The sequence below is a fragment of the Zonotrichia albicollis genome, chromosome 16 (genome assembly GCF_047830755.1).
Source record: "Zonotrichia albicollis isolate bZonAlb1 chromosome 16, bZonAlb1.hap1, whole genome shotgun sequence".
Taxonomy (NCBI): Eukaryota; Metazoa; Chordata; class Aves; order Passeriformes; family Passerellidae; genus Zonotrichia; species Zonotrichia albicollis.
Genome location: NC_133834.1, coordinates 1,158,565 through 1,173,546, shown reverse-complemented (window position 1 = coordinate 1,173,546; position 14,982 = coordinate 1,158,565). Strand labels below are relative to the sequence as shown.

Genomic DNA, 14,982 nt, shown 5'->3' with positions numbered 1-14,982 from the left:
ACACCCCAGCAGCTGGTGCTGCAGGGAGGAATTGCTCTGCACCAGCCCAGTCTGTGCTAAGGAACAGCAGGAAGGGATTCCCAAAGGATTTGGGGTCAGATTTAAGCTGCATCTCTGCTCTCACACTGCCCAGTTCCATGAGTGGTTTGCAACGGCCACCCAGCGCTAAGTTGGGCTGATCTAGATTATTCTGGATTTATTTATTTACACTTTTTAACTACATAAATGACTTCTGAAATGTCCCTCTGGTCCCTGGTGCTGAATTCCCAGCAAACCCTGCTTGTGCTGCCAGGCGGGGATGGAAGGACCACCTTTTCCAGGGAGCAGCACGTTGTTCCAGGCTTCCAGCTGGAATCCAACTGCACATCTCCAGACATCCACCACACCTTCCTGGCAGAGCACTCAAGGAGCTCCAGAGGCACCGGTGGCTCAGACACAACAGCAGCTGAACTCTGACTCCTGCACTCTGTCTAAATTCCTTTAATCCCCGAGGAAACGGGCTTGTCCAGCACTGGACTGAGCCCTCTGCCCTGGCATAATGAGTGTTATGAATTCAAAGACAGTAATGAAGACATTGTTTAACATGGCAGACCCTTAAAAGGGGATGAATATTCCCCAGCCCTGCGCTGGAGCCCTGCTCATCCCGCCAGTATCTGCACATTTCCTGCGACACTGGGAGCGTTGTTTTGTGCTCCTGCATGGAAACCAGATAGTACGGAATGTCCTTGAAAGACTATCAATTTCATTTTTTTCTTTTCATCCCGCAGCTCTGGTTTCAAACCCGGGCTGTAAGAATTTCCACTTCCAGCCTGAGTCCATCTCCAGTTGCCAACTGCACCACGATGGATGTTCCCGACAGAACTGAGCGGGTGAGCTCAGCCCTGGGATTCGTGGGACACAAACAACGTGCCCTGAAAAAATCCTGCCCTAGAAGAGCTTGGAAGGTGAGAAGAGAGGAATTATTGACAGTAAAACTGAGCCCTGGCTCTTAGGAAGCTCTCTGGGTAAAATGAGGGCAGAGCTCGTGGTATGTGAAGAGCCTGGAGTGCTAAAGGATGGGAAAGGAAGTTTCCTTTCTCCTATAGAAATTTCTTTGGGAAAGGGACTAATTCCTCCCTGTGAGGGTGGGCAGGCCCTGGCACAGGTGCCCAGAGCAGCTGTGGCTGCCATGGATCCCTGGCAGTGCCCAAGGCCAGGTTGGACGGGGCATGGAGCACCCTGAGACAGTGGAAGGTGTCCCTGCCATGGCAATGGGTGATCTTTAAGGTCCTTCCACCCCAACCACCCCATGACTCTGTGCCTCAGAGGTGACTGTGCCAAGCAGAGAAGGTGACAGCTGAGTGTGGTACGTACGGTTTGGTTGGTGGCCTCGGGACTCATCCCTTCCTTCCTGACGGTGAGGTCGAACGTGTACTCCACATCTGCCTCTAATAGAGCTTTGGAAATTGTGACAATTCCTTCCTTGGCACTGAAATTCAGAGAGCACCCTGCAGCCGAGCTCTGCTTGCAAGGAGAAAAGAACTTTCAAACCCTCCTTGGTAAGGGTGCACATCGGGTTAGTCCACAGCCAAAACATTCAGGTCCACACAGAGTCACTGTCACAGACCTTGCTGTGCAGTGCCACCACTGGGGTGGGAGAAACAGGGCGTGTGTGGACAATAAAACACATTATCCTACTCTTCAGGTTAGTAAACAGTAGTTGGAATACGCCTGTATTTCATCTGAGTTTCACATTTGTAGTTTACAGCAATTAATTCTTCATTAAATACCTTACAAACATTACCAAGCAACACAAAAAGCTCACATTAAACCAAAAAGTCCAATCCCCACACACTTCACATTTGAGACAAAGATAGAAAACATGACATTGTACAAGAAAAAGAGTTCCACATTCAATCAAAAATGCTGCTGAGGTGGATTCCCATGGGGATTTGCCAGGCAGGTCTCCCTTGCCCTTCCATCACTGCAGGGTCAGATCCCTGCAGCACGAGGACAGTGACCTGCTAGTGACCACAAGCTGTGGTCACTCAACCTCTGCAAAGTCTAACTTTGTCCCCTGGTGGCATTAGAGGCATTCAACTGTTAATGGGGGAGGGACCAGAGCCCTGAGCTCCCAGGCTGCATCAGCAGCTCCGAAACACTCTCAGTGCACAGCAACAGCAGCACTGACAGTGGGGACCAGAGGAAAATGCCATGGAAGCAGCAATGCTCATGCTTCCCTCCCAGAGCCAGCCCTTCTGCCTTGCCCAGGGACACTGCACCACACCTCACACCTATTTCTGCATCATCATCCTGAGCTGGGAACTGAACCTTTGCAACCCTCCTGCCAGAGCAGGAGAGCATGTTAAAGCATCTCTGTTAAAGATGCTCACAAAAGCTTCCCTCGACACTGTTTCACCCCAGACAAGTTTGTGGTGGAGCTGGAGGTCCCAAATGGTCCCTGTGGCTGGGCAAGGCTGCTCTTACCTTGGAGGAGGATGTGCAGGACCACTCATACAACAGCGGGGTCTGTTCCCCATCATCCAAGTTCGGGTCGTAGGATTTCTCCCCATCCAGGATCAAGTCCTGGGTGTTGGACCATACCCGGTACGACCCGCCATCAATGATTGGGACCAGCTTGCTCGGGATCACAGTCACGTTGGCAAAGATGCTTTTGGACAGCGGGGTGTCTCCAAAGGAGACAATAAACATGAAGCAGTAGTTCCCAACTTCCAGGCCGAGCTTTGGGATGACCAGCTGGGGCCTATTCACGTCGACGTTGGGCAGCCGGATCCTGCTGGAGTCATCCAGGTTCATGCAGCTGGGTGCTCGGTAGATCTCCCACAGGTGCTCTGTCTGGTACTTGAAGCACCCTCGGAGGTCAATCTGTGCCTCCAGGTAGTTCCTCTGGGATCTCTTCATAACCACCTGCGGTGGCAGGGCCAGCTCCACCTCGGGCTCCTCGCACTCCAGGACTTTGACGGTGACAGTGAGCTGGGCTATGAAGAAGCTGATGAGATTGGTGGCATTCACCTCCACCAGGTAATCCCCGGGGCTCAGGTAGGAATAGTTGGCCACTGCAACCCTGGTGGTTTGAGTGGAAGAGCCATCCCCAAAGCTCCACAAGAACTCAACGCTCCTGCTGCTGGGCAGCACCACGGCTTCAAACAGTGCTGTCCTGTTGACAAAGGCATTGGTGGCACTGAGGGACACCTGCACTATGGGGTCCTGCACCTGGATGGTTCTGGTGATGTTGACACTTCCCAAGTCATTGAAGGCAGTGAGGTGGATCTCCAGCAGCCCTGCAGCTTCTGGAGCATAGGACACTCTGTCTCCTGACGCAGCAACCACGGAGCGGCCTCGCTCCTTCCACAGGCAGAACTGCCAGGAGAAGGACACGCGGGAGCCGCTGCCCACGCGGGCACTGAAGCTCTTCTCCGTGCCCGTGGCAATGCCCTCCTCGCAGCAGTTCAGCAGCCTGACGCCCTGGATGGGCTCCAGCACAGAGATGAGCACCTGGGCATGGGCGATGCTGATCTGGTTCTGCACGGTCACGGTCACCAGGTAATCGCCGCTCTTGGTGAACTCGTGGCTGTACCTGGAGCCGTTGAGCACCACGGAGTAGTCCCCACTAATGCTCACCAGGTAGCTCACAGAGGTACCTGACAGCATCCTGATCTCAAAGGTGACCTGTTCTCCTGGCTCCACCACCTTCTTGCTGGCGATGACTTCCAGACCTTGAATCCTGTCCAGCACGGAGATGTTCCTGCTGGCCAGAGCCCAGCTGATGTCGTTGGAGGCGTTCAGGTGGACCGTGTACCAGCCTGCCGTGGGGAAGGTGACTGCCACGGACTGGCCACTCAGTGTGCCATTTGGCACCTCCCACAGCCAGGTCACTTCAGTGCCCCTCTGCAGCTCCCCCTCAAAGACCACCGTGGAGCCTGAGGAGACGTACCTACAGTCCAGCTCTGCTGTCCCTATACTCAGCCCCTCGATGGCCTCCTCCACACACACAGAAACAGTGGCATTGGTTGAATTCAGCTTGTTTTCTGCTCCAACAATGACCTCAATCATCCCAGGGCTTTGGAAGGAGTGCACAATAAAGGGTTCAGAGGTGACAGGAGAGGAGCCATCCTCCAGGTACCACACGTACGTGACGCCAGTGCCACTGGTTATGGTGGCACTGATGTTCACAGAGGCATTAACAGCAGCTGGGTTGGGGAAGGCATAGGGCTTTAGGACACCAAGGCTCTCAATGAACTCCAGTGTCCTGTTAGCAGTGGCACAGCCCAGCATGTTGGTGGCCTTCAGGTAGACAGTGTAGTTCCCAGCTTCCAGGATGCTCAAGGGGAAGGTTTTCCCAGTGAAGGTCTGCACAGCACTGCCATCCCTTTGGACCACCCAGCTGTAGGAGATGTTTGTGCCCTCTCTCACCACGGCCTGCAAATGCAGTGTTTTGTTAGTTGGGAAATACAAGTCCTCCACCAGGTCGGTGCTGGCCACCTGCAGGCCCTCAATCTGCTCCAGGACGTAGACAAAGATGCTGTCCTGCAGCGAGCTGATCTTGTTCTCAGCTGTGACAATGACATTGAAGGTGCCCACGGAGCGGAAGGTGTAGGAAATGGTGGAGGAGCCCTGGATGGGAGTGCAGCGGTCACAGAGGATCCACGAGTAGCGGATGGCAGTGCCAGCCACCAGGGTGGCCACAAAGCTCACCGAGCCATTCAGTGGCACCACTGTCCTGCTGGCATTGACGGTCAGGCCAAAGAGCCGCCGCTTCACCGTGACATCAATGGTGGTCTCGTTGGAGCTCACGTCGTTCTGCCCCATCACTGTGATGCTGTAGTGCCCTGTGCTGTTGTAGGAGTGGGTGGCCACTTGCCCAGGTTGGACAGTGCCATCCCCAAAGTCCCAGCAGTAACTCACTTTGGTTCCATTCATGCTGGCAGAGAACAGGTAGATCTGGTTCAGCTCCAGAACATCCGTCCCGTTATACTCGATCTTTGCTACCCCAACCGGCTCCTGGACCTCCACAAAGGCCGTGTCATTGTTGAAAGAGACGTTGTTGGAGACAGTCACTGTGACCAGGAACACCCCTGTGTTCTTGTAGGTGTAGGTTACCTCAGTGCCACTGGACCTGGTGGACTCATTGTTGCCGAAATCCCAGCGGTAGCGGTACTGGTAGGGAGGCACGGCACTGACCTGGAATGAGGTGTCTTCCCCCAGCCTCACAAAGCGTTTGGAGGGGAGGAGGGTGACGTTGAGGATCTCTGGCTCCACACAGACACTGGTGAAGTAGTTAGCCTTGTTAAAGCTGCTGGAGAGGGTCAGGGTGAGCGGGAACGTCCCGCTCCGGGTGAAGTTGTGCATCACCACAGGGTCCCCGCTGACTGTGACATTGGAGGAGCCGTCCCCAAAAGTCCAGTCAAAGATGTACTCCTCAGGATTCCCCGTCACGTAGGCGGTGAGCTGCACGTCGGGGTGCTCCAGGATGCAAGAAGTAGGCTCTATTTTGAGTATTTCCAGGACAAATATCCGGACAGGAACCGCCTGGGAGACGGAGTTCACAGGATTCACGGCTGTCACGTTCACGGTGCAGTTGATGTCCTTTATGTACACATGTTCCACCACTGGCACCTGACTCCTCAGCACTGTGCCATCGCCCATGTCGAAGATCCAGGTGATGCTGTCCCCAGTGTGCACGGAGGCGTTGATGGTGACAGGTGCCCCCTGCTCTGCGGCCTCGTCGGCAGAAACGCGCAGCCCCGTTATCTCCTCAAACACCTGGTAGCACTCCACGGCGCCCACGCTGCTCACGGTGTTGTTGGCTGTCACGGTGACGTTGTACACCCCTCGGCGGGGGTAGCTGTGGGTGGCTGTGGGCTGGGGCTCTGTGAGCAGCGAGGAGCTGTCCCCAAAGTCCCAGGTGTACACCACGCCGTAGGGGGACGGCAGGGCGGTGGCTCGGAAGGTGACCGGCCTGCCCACCACCAGAACATCCTGCTCTGCCTCCACCTGCACGGCAACCAGGGGGCTGTGAACCTGCACTGCGCTCAGGTGGGTGAGGTTCTCATACTGGTTGGACACAACAACCATCAGGGCGTATTCTCCTGTGTCGGGAGAGAGCAGAACAAGGGCAGGGTGAGGACATTCCTGACAACAGTGAGATAGGGGCTGCAGGGGACACTCTGCTCCTGTGCTGTGCTCACTCTGAGCAGCCCAGGACCAGCAGGAATTACATCAGGTCTTGTGAATGGGGACCAGCATCAAGAAAGGAGCCAGTCCAACAGGTGGAGATAAAAGATTTTCTTCCTGCTCACCCACAGGACAGACCCCTCCTGCTGCCCACTCCTCCCACCAGCCCAGGGCTTGCCTGCCCATTGTCCTTATGCTGAGACTGCCCAAAAAAGGGCTGAGTGTGGTGGACCTGCTGCTTACAGCACAGCCAAACTTCCCTGGGAAACAGGGTTAGAGAGGATGGCCACTGCTGGAGACACCCAGTCACTCTGGCTGTCTGCTCAGGAATCAGGCAATGATTTCCAAGCCCTGGTTGTTTTGGAAGGTGCCTTGTACACCCCTCAGACCAAAAATGCCTGAGCCCCTTCTTCCCCAAAGAGCCTTGCTGAGCATACCTGGGTCCTGGTAGATGTGTGAAACATTGTGCTCAATGACAACCTCATGGACACTGGGATCAGGAACAAGGAAAGACTTGTTGTAGGGAGGTTTGAACAGGTAGGTCTCCTGGACACCATCTCCAAAATCCCACCTGGAGAAACAGGTGGAGAAACACATTACACTGCACAACAGGAGAATCCCAGAAATCCCAGAGCAATCCTGGCTCATCTTTCAGGTCAGGGCTGGGTTCTCCAAAAAAAAACCATAGGAAGCAGAATGCCAAGTCCCAAAGCAGCAGCTGTGCTGAGAGAAGGAAGAGGAAGAACCCAAATAAAAGCAGTGTCAGAACACTTTAAATGGAAAGGATTTCAGCCTGAATTACAGGTGTGTGACTGACCCCCACTCACAGAGATTTCACATAACTAAACAGCAGCTGAGAGGGACCAGCTGGCCCTGGGAAGAGAAACTGTGCAGGCAAGGTTAGAGGTGCACAGAAGGACCCTAATTTTGGGCAAGCAGCACAGGACTCACAGGAACAGAGCCTCCACAGCCGAGTCCACGTGGACGCGGGCGCTGAACTCCACGCTGCTGTTCTGGGGCACCACGGGCAGGGCCCCCACCACGCTCAGGTTCCTCATCCTGTTCATCATCTCCACCGTCACGTTGTAGTTGACTGTGAAGTTGCTGACGTGGTTGGAGGCGGTGAGCTGGGGAGAACAAGGGACAAAGAATGGGTTTGGGGTCCCCGTGCTGCCCTCAGAGTGGGGTTTGCTGGACTAAAGTGAGCAGGTCAGGGCAGAGAGAGTGGCCACGTATTCAGCTCTACAGCCAGTTCGAGGAAGGGCTGGTGCTACAGCAAGAGGACAAGGAGAGGAGCTTTTCATCCTTTGCCTCTGAACATGCCAGCTGCCTCTCTGCCTGCTCCCATGTCCCCTGCAGCTCCAGCTGCTGAGCACAGGCACCTGCTGCCACCAAGGGGACAGGAGCCACCCAATTTCCTCAGAAGGGTGGCAGAAATGGCTTCAAGCACAGAGCAGGGAGAGGAGAGGCTCATAAAACCAAGCACAGCAAGGGAGCTCCAGGATCCTGGTGTGGTGGGCACAGAGAGGGACAGCAAGGCTGGGCAGAGGAGGGAAAGGGACACAAGAAGAGACATGACAGAAGTAGAGCAGAATCCTCATGGTTTTCTAGGCATGTAACACTGACAGAGCATCTTCACCTTCTCACCTGCAGCAGAGCTGAGCTGCTGGTTTGTGTGGCTCAAACCCACTGGGACAGACCTCCTACCCCAGCAGGGAGGAGCAGCCCATGCCTGGGCTGCTGTGGATGTGCTGCACTGAACCCAGAACCCCCCAGGGTTGGCAGCTCTGCAGGTGAAAGCAGCCCAGTCCCTCAGCACAGTGCTGCACCCAGCAAATCAGTGCTGCACCCAGCAAATTAGCAGCAAATTAGTGTAAGCATGGCCTCAGGGCTGGGCTGGTGCCTGCTCAGGAGGCCAAGGGACACCCTGAGAGCAGATCCAGCACCTTGCACCACAGCAGGGCATGACACACAGAGATGTGCTGGCCAGAGCTCAGCTCCTGCCCCACAGCACACAGCTGCCCTGGCCCAGGCTCTGCTCCCTCCTTCAGGGCCATGGCAAAGCCCAGCACTCCAGTCTGCACCAGGAGAAACAGAGCAGGACAGAGAGCACAGCAGCTCGTGGGAGAAGCTTCGGCCTGCCTATGGAAGTCTCATGATGCACCCTGCCTCTGCCAGGCTCTGAATCCAGATTTCCTGCCTGCCAGAGCAGGGGCTCCCTGCTCATTCCTGCTGGGGAAACACAGACACTCCATGAACAGAAAGGGCAGCTTGGAGAAAAGAGGAGAAAGCACAGAGGAGAAACACAGCTCAGCAATGTAAGAGTACAAGAAACTATTTGCATTTGCAAGAGCAGCTCCGTGAGAAACAGCAAACGAGCGCAGTGAAAACCTCAACTCAACTCTGCCTTCTCTCCCTGCTGCTTTTCCTGAGGAGTTTGTGGGATGGGATGGAAAGCCAGGGGTGAAATGGTGTCATGGGAAAGGCCTTGGCTTACCGAGAGCTTGTACACAGCTGGGCTTTGGTAGATAACGTTGAAGACAACATTGTAAAAAGTGAAAGATGGCTTATCATCTACTGTCCATCGGAAAGTCACATCTGAGCCAGCCTCCATCACAGGGATGTAGCTCTGAAAGGCACGAGAACATTTCACACTAGTGCAAGAGAAAAGCACGCCCAGACTTCCCAGAGACCTCCAGCTGAACTGGAGAGGGAGCAGAGCCAGACTGGGAGGCTCCCACAGCTGCAGTGCCCTCAGGGCATGGCACAGAGGTGACAGATCATCTGTGGCTCTGCTGCTGATGGGGAAATGCAGACCCTGACTCCATAAATCCCCAGCAGAGCTGGGAGCAGACCCCACACTCCCTGCTCCCACAGCCCAGCACTCTGCTCTTGTGAGCAGGTCCCTCTTGCTGACTAAAAAACCTCCTGAAATCTCTGCAGAAACAGCCTGGCTCTAGCTACACCTGTAAGCTGAGCCTCTGACCCTCGTCCAGGGATGGTGCCTGACCCAAGGACTGAAGGGGCTGGACAGGGCAGGTCCCTCCTCACTCCAGCAGTGCCTCCTGAGCAGCCTGTGGCAGCAGGAAGGGTGAGACCAAGAGGTGCAGGCAGAGCATCTGCCAGAAGCAGCCAGAGCTTGTACAGAGCATTTGGGGCAGTTACTGAGCAGCTTCCCAGGCTGTAGCTCTGGGGATGGGGGACTGGAAAAAACAAGACTGCAAACTCCAAGACTTGGAGGGGTGGAACATCTCTACAGCTTCAGCCAGCTGGTGTAAGGATTAAGCAGAGCAAATCTGAACACCTCAAGGAACGACTGCCTGAACAAGGCAAACCAAGGTAAGCACTGGCCTTTCCTAAGGCCCCTGGTGTCCTGGGACACTGGACAGGCAGTGACCCCACTCAGGAGGCCCTGCCTTACCTCAGGGGCTCCAGGGGGACAGGAGAGCTGAGCTGCCCTCCTGCTGGACAGCACCAGTGCAGGTGCCACATGCTGTGCCTGCAGCAGCGCCCGGCCTGGCAGCTTAGCAGCAAGCAGTGCCCCCTGCCCCGAGGCAAACACACCCTGGCAGCTCCAGGGGAGGATAAACCCCCCCAGGGGAGGATAAACCCCCCAGGGCAGGGACAAACCCCCCCCAGGGCAGGGAAGGGTCCAGAGCAGCAGCAAACCAGCACTCACCACCCTCGTGTTCAGCAGCACTCTGCTCTCGGGGTCGGGGGTGGCCCTCAGCCCGCGGATGGGCTCCTCCACCTTGACGGTGACCGTGATGTTCTGCGAGCTCACGGCGTTCTCTGCCACCAGCACGTGGGTGCTGAGGCCCTCGCCGAGGCCGCCCAGCTGCAGCACAGCAAACCAGGTGTCGTTGTTCTCCCTGGCGCAGAGCGCGGCCACGGCCGCGGGGCAGGTGGCCACGAAGGGCACGCTGCTGCAGCTGTTCCCCAGGCAGCTGGCCGTGGCGTTGGTCCCCGAGGACAGCCTGAGCAGCAGCCAGGTGTGGTTGGTGGGCAGGTACACCCTGGAGCCCTGCGGGGCCGGGTGCAGCACGCGCAGGCCGGACACGCGCGAGGCCACGCGGAAGGAGCAGGAGAGGTTGGCACGGAACAGCCCGTTGTCCACGCTGGCACGGAGCCTGTAGTGCCCGGGCTGCTCCAGCCCCGCGTTCCTGGGGCTCAGCACCGGCACCAGCTGCTCCTCAGCGTAGCGCACACGCACGGAGCATGCTGTGCTGCCAGCCCTGGGGGCACCCACGGGGCTGGGGGACGGCCCCAGTGCCCACCCTGAGGAGTTCCTGCTGGCCACGGAGCTGGCACTGCGCTGGCACTGCAGGAACGAGCCCGGGGCTGCGCTGTGCTGGATGCTGAAAACGTCCCCAGGCCTGACAAAGATGTTCTCATTGCTGAATGGGACCTGCAATGAGAGGCCATTGGGTTAATGGCTCACGTTAAGAGCAGTCAGTAGCCCGCTCCTGCTGGGTGAGAACCTCTTGGTTCCCACCTGGCTGGGTTTCCTGCCAGCTGGGACCAACAGAAAGGTGCAGATCCCACCACAGCACGGAGACTTTCACCACTCCACCCTCCTTGGCCTCTCTGAATCAAATGTGCTAACAGAGCAATCAGCTTTATGCTCCATCTCCACTGTGCTAATGCCATGGGAATAGCCCATGGAATCTGCACAGTCTTGTCATGGAAACATGGAATGCTTTGGGTGGGAAGAGACCCCAAAACCCATCCTGGACCTTAAAACCCATCCTATTCCACCCCCTGAATAGGCAGGGACACCCTCCAGCACCCCAGGCACAGCAGGGAAATGCAGGGAGCCCACATCCCATGTGCCACCGGGTACATCCCTTAATTCCAATGGACTTGAGTGGCTCCATTTGCCACAGGGGAACAACCCAAACTCACCCAAACGCGCAGGAGAAAGCTGCCCCACCCACCCACTGGTCCCAGCAGCAGCCACTGACCTGGTACTGGGTAGAGGGCCCAGCTGGCACCATAAAGAGGAACTCCTTGAGCAGCTCATAGCTGGGCTGGCTGGTGTTGGGCTGCAGGGACCCAGGGGCAGGGCTGCTGCCAAGGGAGCTGTTGGCACACTCGCTCCCATTGCAGCAGCTGTTGTGGGATGAGCACAGGTTTGTCAAAGGACACCACTGGAAACCAGGAGGACACTCCAGCAGGGTCCAGTTCCCATCATCCTGAGCACTGGGGAATGGTTCTGTAGCATTGTTTTCCTCCTGGTAGTCTGGAAGAAGTGAAAGAGAAATCAGTGATAGCCACTCTGGTGAGTAACACTACTAATGCACTCCTCTGCTCATAATTCACCCTTTTTCCATTTTGGTGATGGCTCCACTCTTAGCAAAAGCTGCAACTGCAGCACATCCTGCTGCTACATAAATGTCCTCTTTTACTGGAAAAATCCACCAAGATCATTAAACCCAAAGTTGTCTCTTTTCCAATGAGAATGTACCAATTTGCAATCTGAAAGGATCAGTGCTACAGCAAAAGCCAGTCCAAGTGAAAGCAAGAGCTGGCCTTGACATTGAAAACACATTAAGCAACTTTTCTGAAGTTAATGTTTCCATGTCAAAGTATCAGCTTGTCAGTGTCAGAAAAGATCCTTTTGTAACCAGCCAACCCCACGGCTACAACAAACATTCTGCTGCAGAGTTAATTGTTGCCAAAACTGTGACTGTTGAGCTGTTGTACAAGGAATAAAAGGCTTTTTAGATTATCTCATCCATCAGGAAGAAATGGGCTCAGGAAAATGTTCTTCCTTGTTAACCCGTGGGGCCAGATGGACCAGAACACATTCCCCATTTGACATGTGCCTTCACAAAGCAAAAAGTACAGCTCAGAAGATTAATGAGCTTCTCCACATGGTCCTCACACTCTCCTCATGCATGGAGAGAGGTTTCTCCCTGTTATTTTCTCCAGGATAACCACTGCTCCAAGGCTGTGCGTCCCACACTTTGATCTCCTCCAGAAACAGAACCAAACCTCTGAGCCTTTAGGAGTCAGAGGAGCAGAGGGGCCACAAAGCCAGCCCAAATTTGATGGTGTAACCTCCAACAGCCCCACAGGAGCTGAGGAGCCTCCTCACCTTCTCCATCCAGCAGTCTGTGCAGCTGGAACCTCACTTGGACGGGCTGGTGCAGCTCCTGTGCCGCGAACTCCAGGGCAGTGAGGAAGCCGTGGTGCCTGAAGGGCAGCTCTGGGAACTGCAGCACCTGCAGAACACGCACAGCTCTCACCTGCCCGTGCCCCCAGGGCTCCCCGGGCAGCCCAGGAGGAGCAGAGCCCCCTCACCTCCTCAGCCTGCCCCGGCTCTGCTGCCACGGCCTCGCTCACGTTCCTCAGGGCCTCCCGTGGGGCCAGCGCTGCGTCCCCCTCAAAGAAGTTCTCGGCGTTCAGGAGAACTCCTGTTTGCAAAGGAGATGTTGGAGCAAAGCTGTGAGGCTCAGCAGGGCCTCAGGCCATTCCCGCCACCCCATGAAGCTGCAGCAGGGCTTGGACCACTCAGCAGAGCAGCAGCTCCATAATCCTGTACCCTCCTTCTCCTTTCAGGTATCTTGATTTCTCTCTCATCCAGCACAAATAACATTTCCATTTGCAGCGTTCAGCAATTCTGACTTCTAGGAACTGTGCAAGTAATTCTCCCTTCCAACAACTCATTATTTGCCTGGAATTTCTGGGCACCAGGTGCACCTTCTCATCCTCCCTATGCCCCTGGACTTCTTGGGCAATGTGGCCACAACCAACTGGTTTCCAGCATATTGGCTCTCTGGGGACTGGCCAGCTGCTGCTGCCCCTCTGGCCATGGCTTTTCCTTCTTAAATAAACCTTCTCCCCTGTTTCATGTCCATCCTCCTTCTCTTTCTTACTGGTGTGGAAGATTCGGAAAGCCGAATAACCACAAACCTGCACAGCACATCACACCTCACCTAATCAACTTCTGAGCCACCCCAACATCTCCCAAAATACACAGTGGGGGACACCAAGCCACCAAGGCAGCAGCAAGGCCTCAGATCCTGGCAGCAGCAGAGACAGCTCAAGTAAGAGGGAGAAGCCATTTCCAATGCTTTGCCTCAGAAATTTGCTCCCTTCTCTGCTTCTGCTGATGGCAAAGACTGGAGTAAGCCAAACTCTTCCTTTTGGAACTTTGCTCCCCTCTCTCCTTCTGCTCATGGCGAAGATGGGAGTAAGCCAAACTCTTCATTTTGGCCTGAAGTTGGGTTTCTAGAAGTTGGGTTTGGCACTATTGCTGCAAGTCACTCATTTTGTAGTGACGCTCCAGAGGAGCCTCTCCGCGCACCCCTCTTTATCCTTCTTTATCCCTCTATATCCCCCTTTTTCCCTCTTTTTGCACACCAGAGGAAGGAGGGGAGCCCTGGCCAGCCCTGGTGGCAGCAGCAGGGCCCACCTGGTGGCTTGTACTCGCAGACATAGCTGTGCTTGGCCATGCACAGGTCGGTGTTGCACTGGCCCGTGGGGCCCATGCGCACGCAGTGGTCGGCGTTGGAGGGATGGGGCTCTCCTGGCAGCCAGTTCTGACAGCTCTCCAGATTGAATCCTTCCCCTCTCTGCTGCGCTCCAGGGCTTGCAAAATCATTGAATCCGATCCAGACATCCAGGCTCCTGCAAAAAAAGGAAAAAAAAAAAAGAAAGAAGGGGGAGGGGGGATTTCAGGAAATCATGAGTATTAGAAAGAGCTGGGACAGCTGCCATCTATGGTTCTCTCTAAAAATATTAACAAAATAACAGCAGCTCCATCGGGGTGCCATGGGCTGCGTTTCATGGAGCCTTTTAATTACTGAAGGGTTTCAGTATATCCACTGTACCAGCAGGAGCTCAGGAGCTGCCCCTCATCTGCACAGATCACTCTCGCCCAGCCTTCCCCAAGAGCCTGGTGAGGGTGGGCAGGCCCTGGCACAGGTGCCCAGAGCAGCTGTGGCTGCCCCTGGATCCCTGGAAGCATCCAAGGCCAGGCTGGACAGGGCTTGGAACAAGCTGGGACAGTGGGAGGTGTCCCTGCCCATGGAAAAGGGTGGAACTGGATGAGTTTTAAGATCCCTCCCAACCCAAACCATTCCATGATTCCCTGGTTGGGGCTGACTTGCACTCTGTCACCAAATGTCCCTCCCAGACTCTGCCCTGAGTCACCACCCCAGAGGGATGATCAGATCACACAGAGCAGCCTGGGACAGCTGAATCCCTCAGGACATTTGTGCTTTTCCTGTGCACACCTGGGGGATTCACCACCAGCCCATTCTCCCCTGCAGGTGGGGCTGGCACCAGGGCAGGATTAAAGCTCAGCAGGGCCAGGTCTGGGAGCTCTCCTGGATGGTGCTGAGCTCCTCAGGCACCATGGAAAGCAGCAGGCAGAGGGGACAAGCAGAGCTGGAGCACTGCAGGCAGCTGAACCCCTCACACACTGCCAGGCTCCTTTAGAGATGAAACATCCCTGCCCCATTTGGAAACTGGCTCAATCCCAGCCCAGACCCAGTGGAAAGTGCTGAGAGGTCTCTCATGGCCACAAAGAGCCTGGAGAGCCGTTTCTAATCTCACCCAGCAGAAAGGGAGGCATTTGTTCCATATTAACTCCTATTAACTTCTCCATATTAACACCCTGCGCCCTCCCGAGCTCTCAGCTCCTCCACGCTCCCTCCTGCACGTGGAAATCAATCCAGCCCTGCCCCTGCCTGCCCCAGCGTGCTCCCAGGGTGGTACCAAGGCAGACTGGGGAGATAACTGGTGCTAACTGGTGCCTCTCCACCCCCAGGCTCAGGCCAGATGAAATGATTCATGAGG

At 55.5% G+C, this 14,982-nt stretch overlaps 1 protein-coding gene across 2 annotated transcripts in view; it reads right to left on the bottom strand.

Annotated features, from left to right (window-relative positions):
• Positions 1-14,982, bottom strand: part of PKD1 (polycystin 1, transient receptor potential channel interacting) — a 76,776-nt gene that overhangs the window by 24,543 nt on the left and 37,251 nt on the right. For both annotated transcript variants that reach the window (XM_074552705.1, XM_074552706.1), the window contains exons 7-16: positions 13,595-13,809; positions 12,481-12,593; positions 12,275-12,401; positions 11,139-11,416; positions 9,854-10,582; positions 8,672-8,803; positions 7,126-7,301; positions 6,612-6,745; positions 2,467-6,089; positions 1,354-1,500 (exon numbers count right to left, since the gene is read on the bottom strand). In XM_074552705.1, coding sequence (XP_074408806.1) covers positions 1,354-1,500; positions 2,467-6,089; positions 6,612-6,745; positions 7,126-7,301; positions 8,672-8,803; positions 9,854-10,582; positions 11,139-11,416; positions 12,275-12,401; positions 12,481-12,593; positions 13,595-13,809 — 5,674 coding nt within the window. The remainder of the gene's footprint in view (positions 1-1,353; positions 1,501-2,466; positions 6,090-6,611; positions 6,746-7,125; positions 7,302-8,671; positions 8,804-9,853; positions 10,583-11,138; positions 11,417-12,274; positions 12,402-12,480; positions 12,594-13,594; positions 13,810-14,982) is intronic.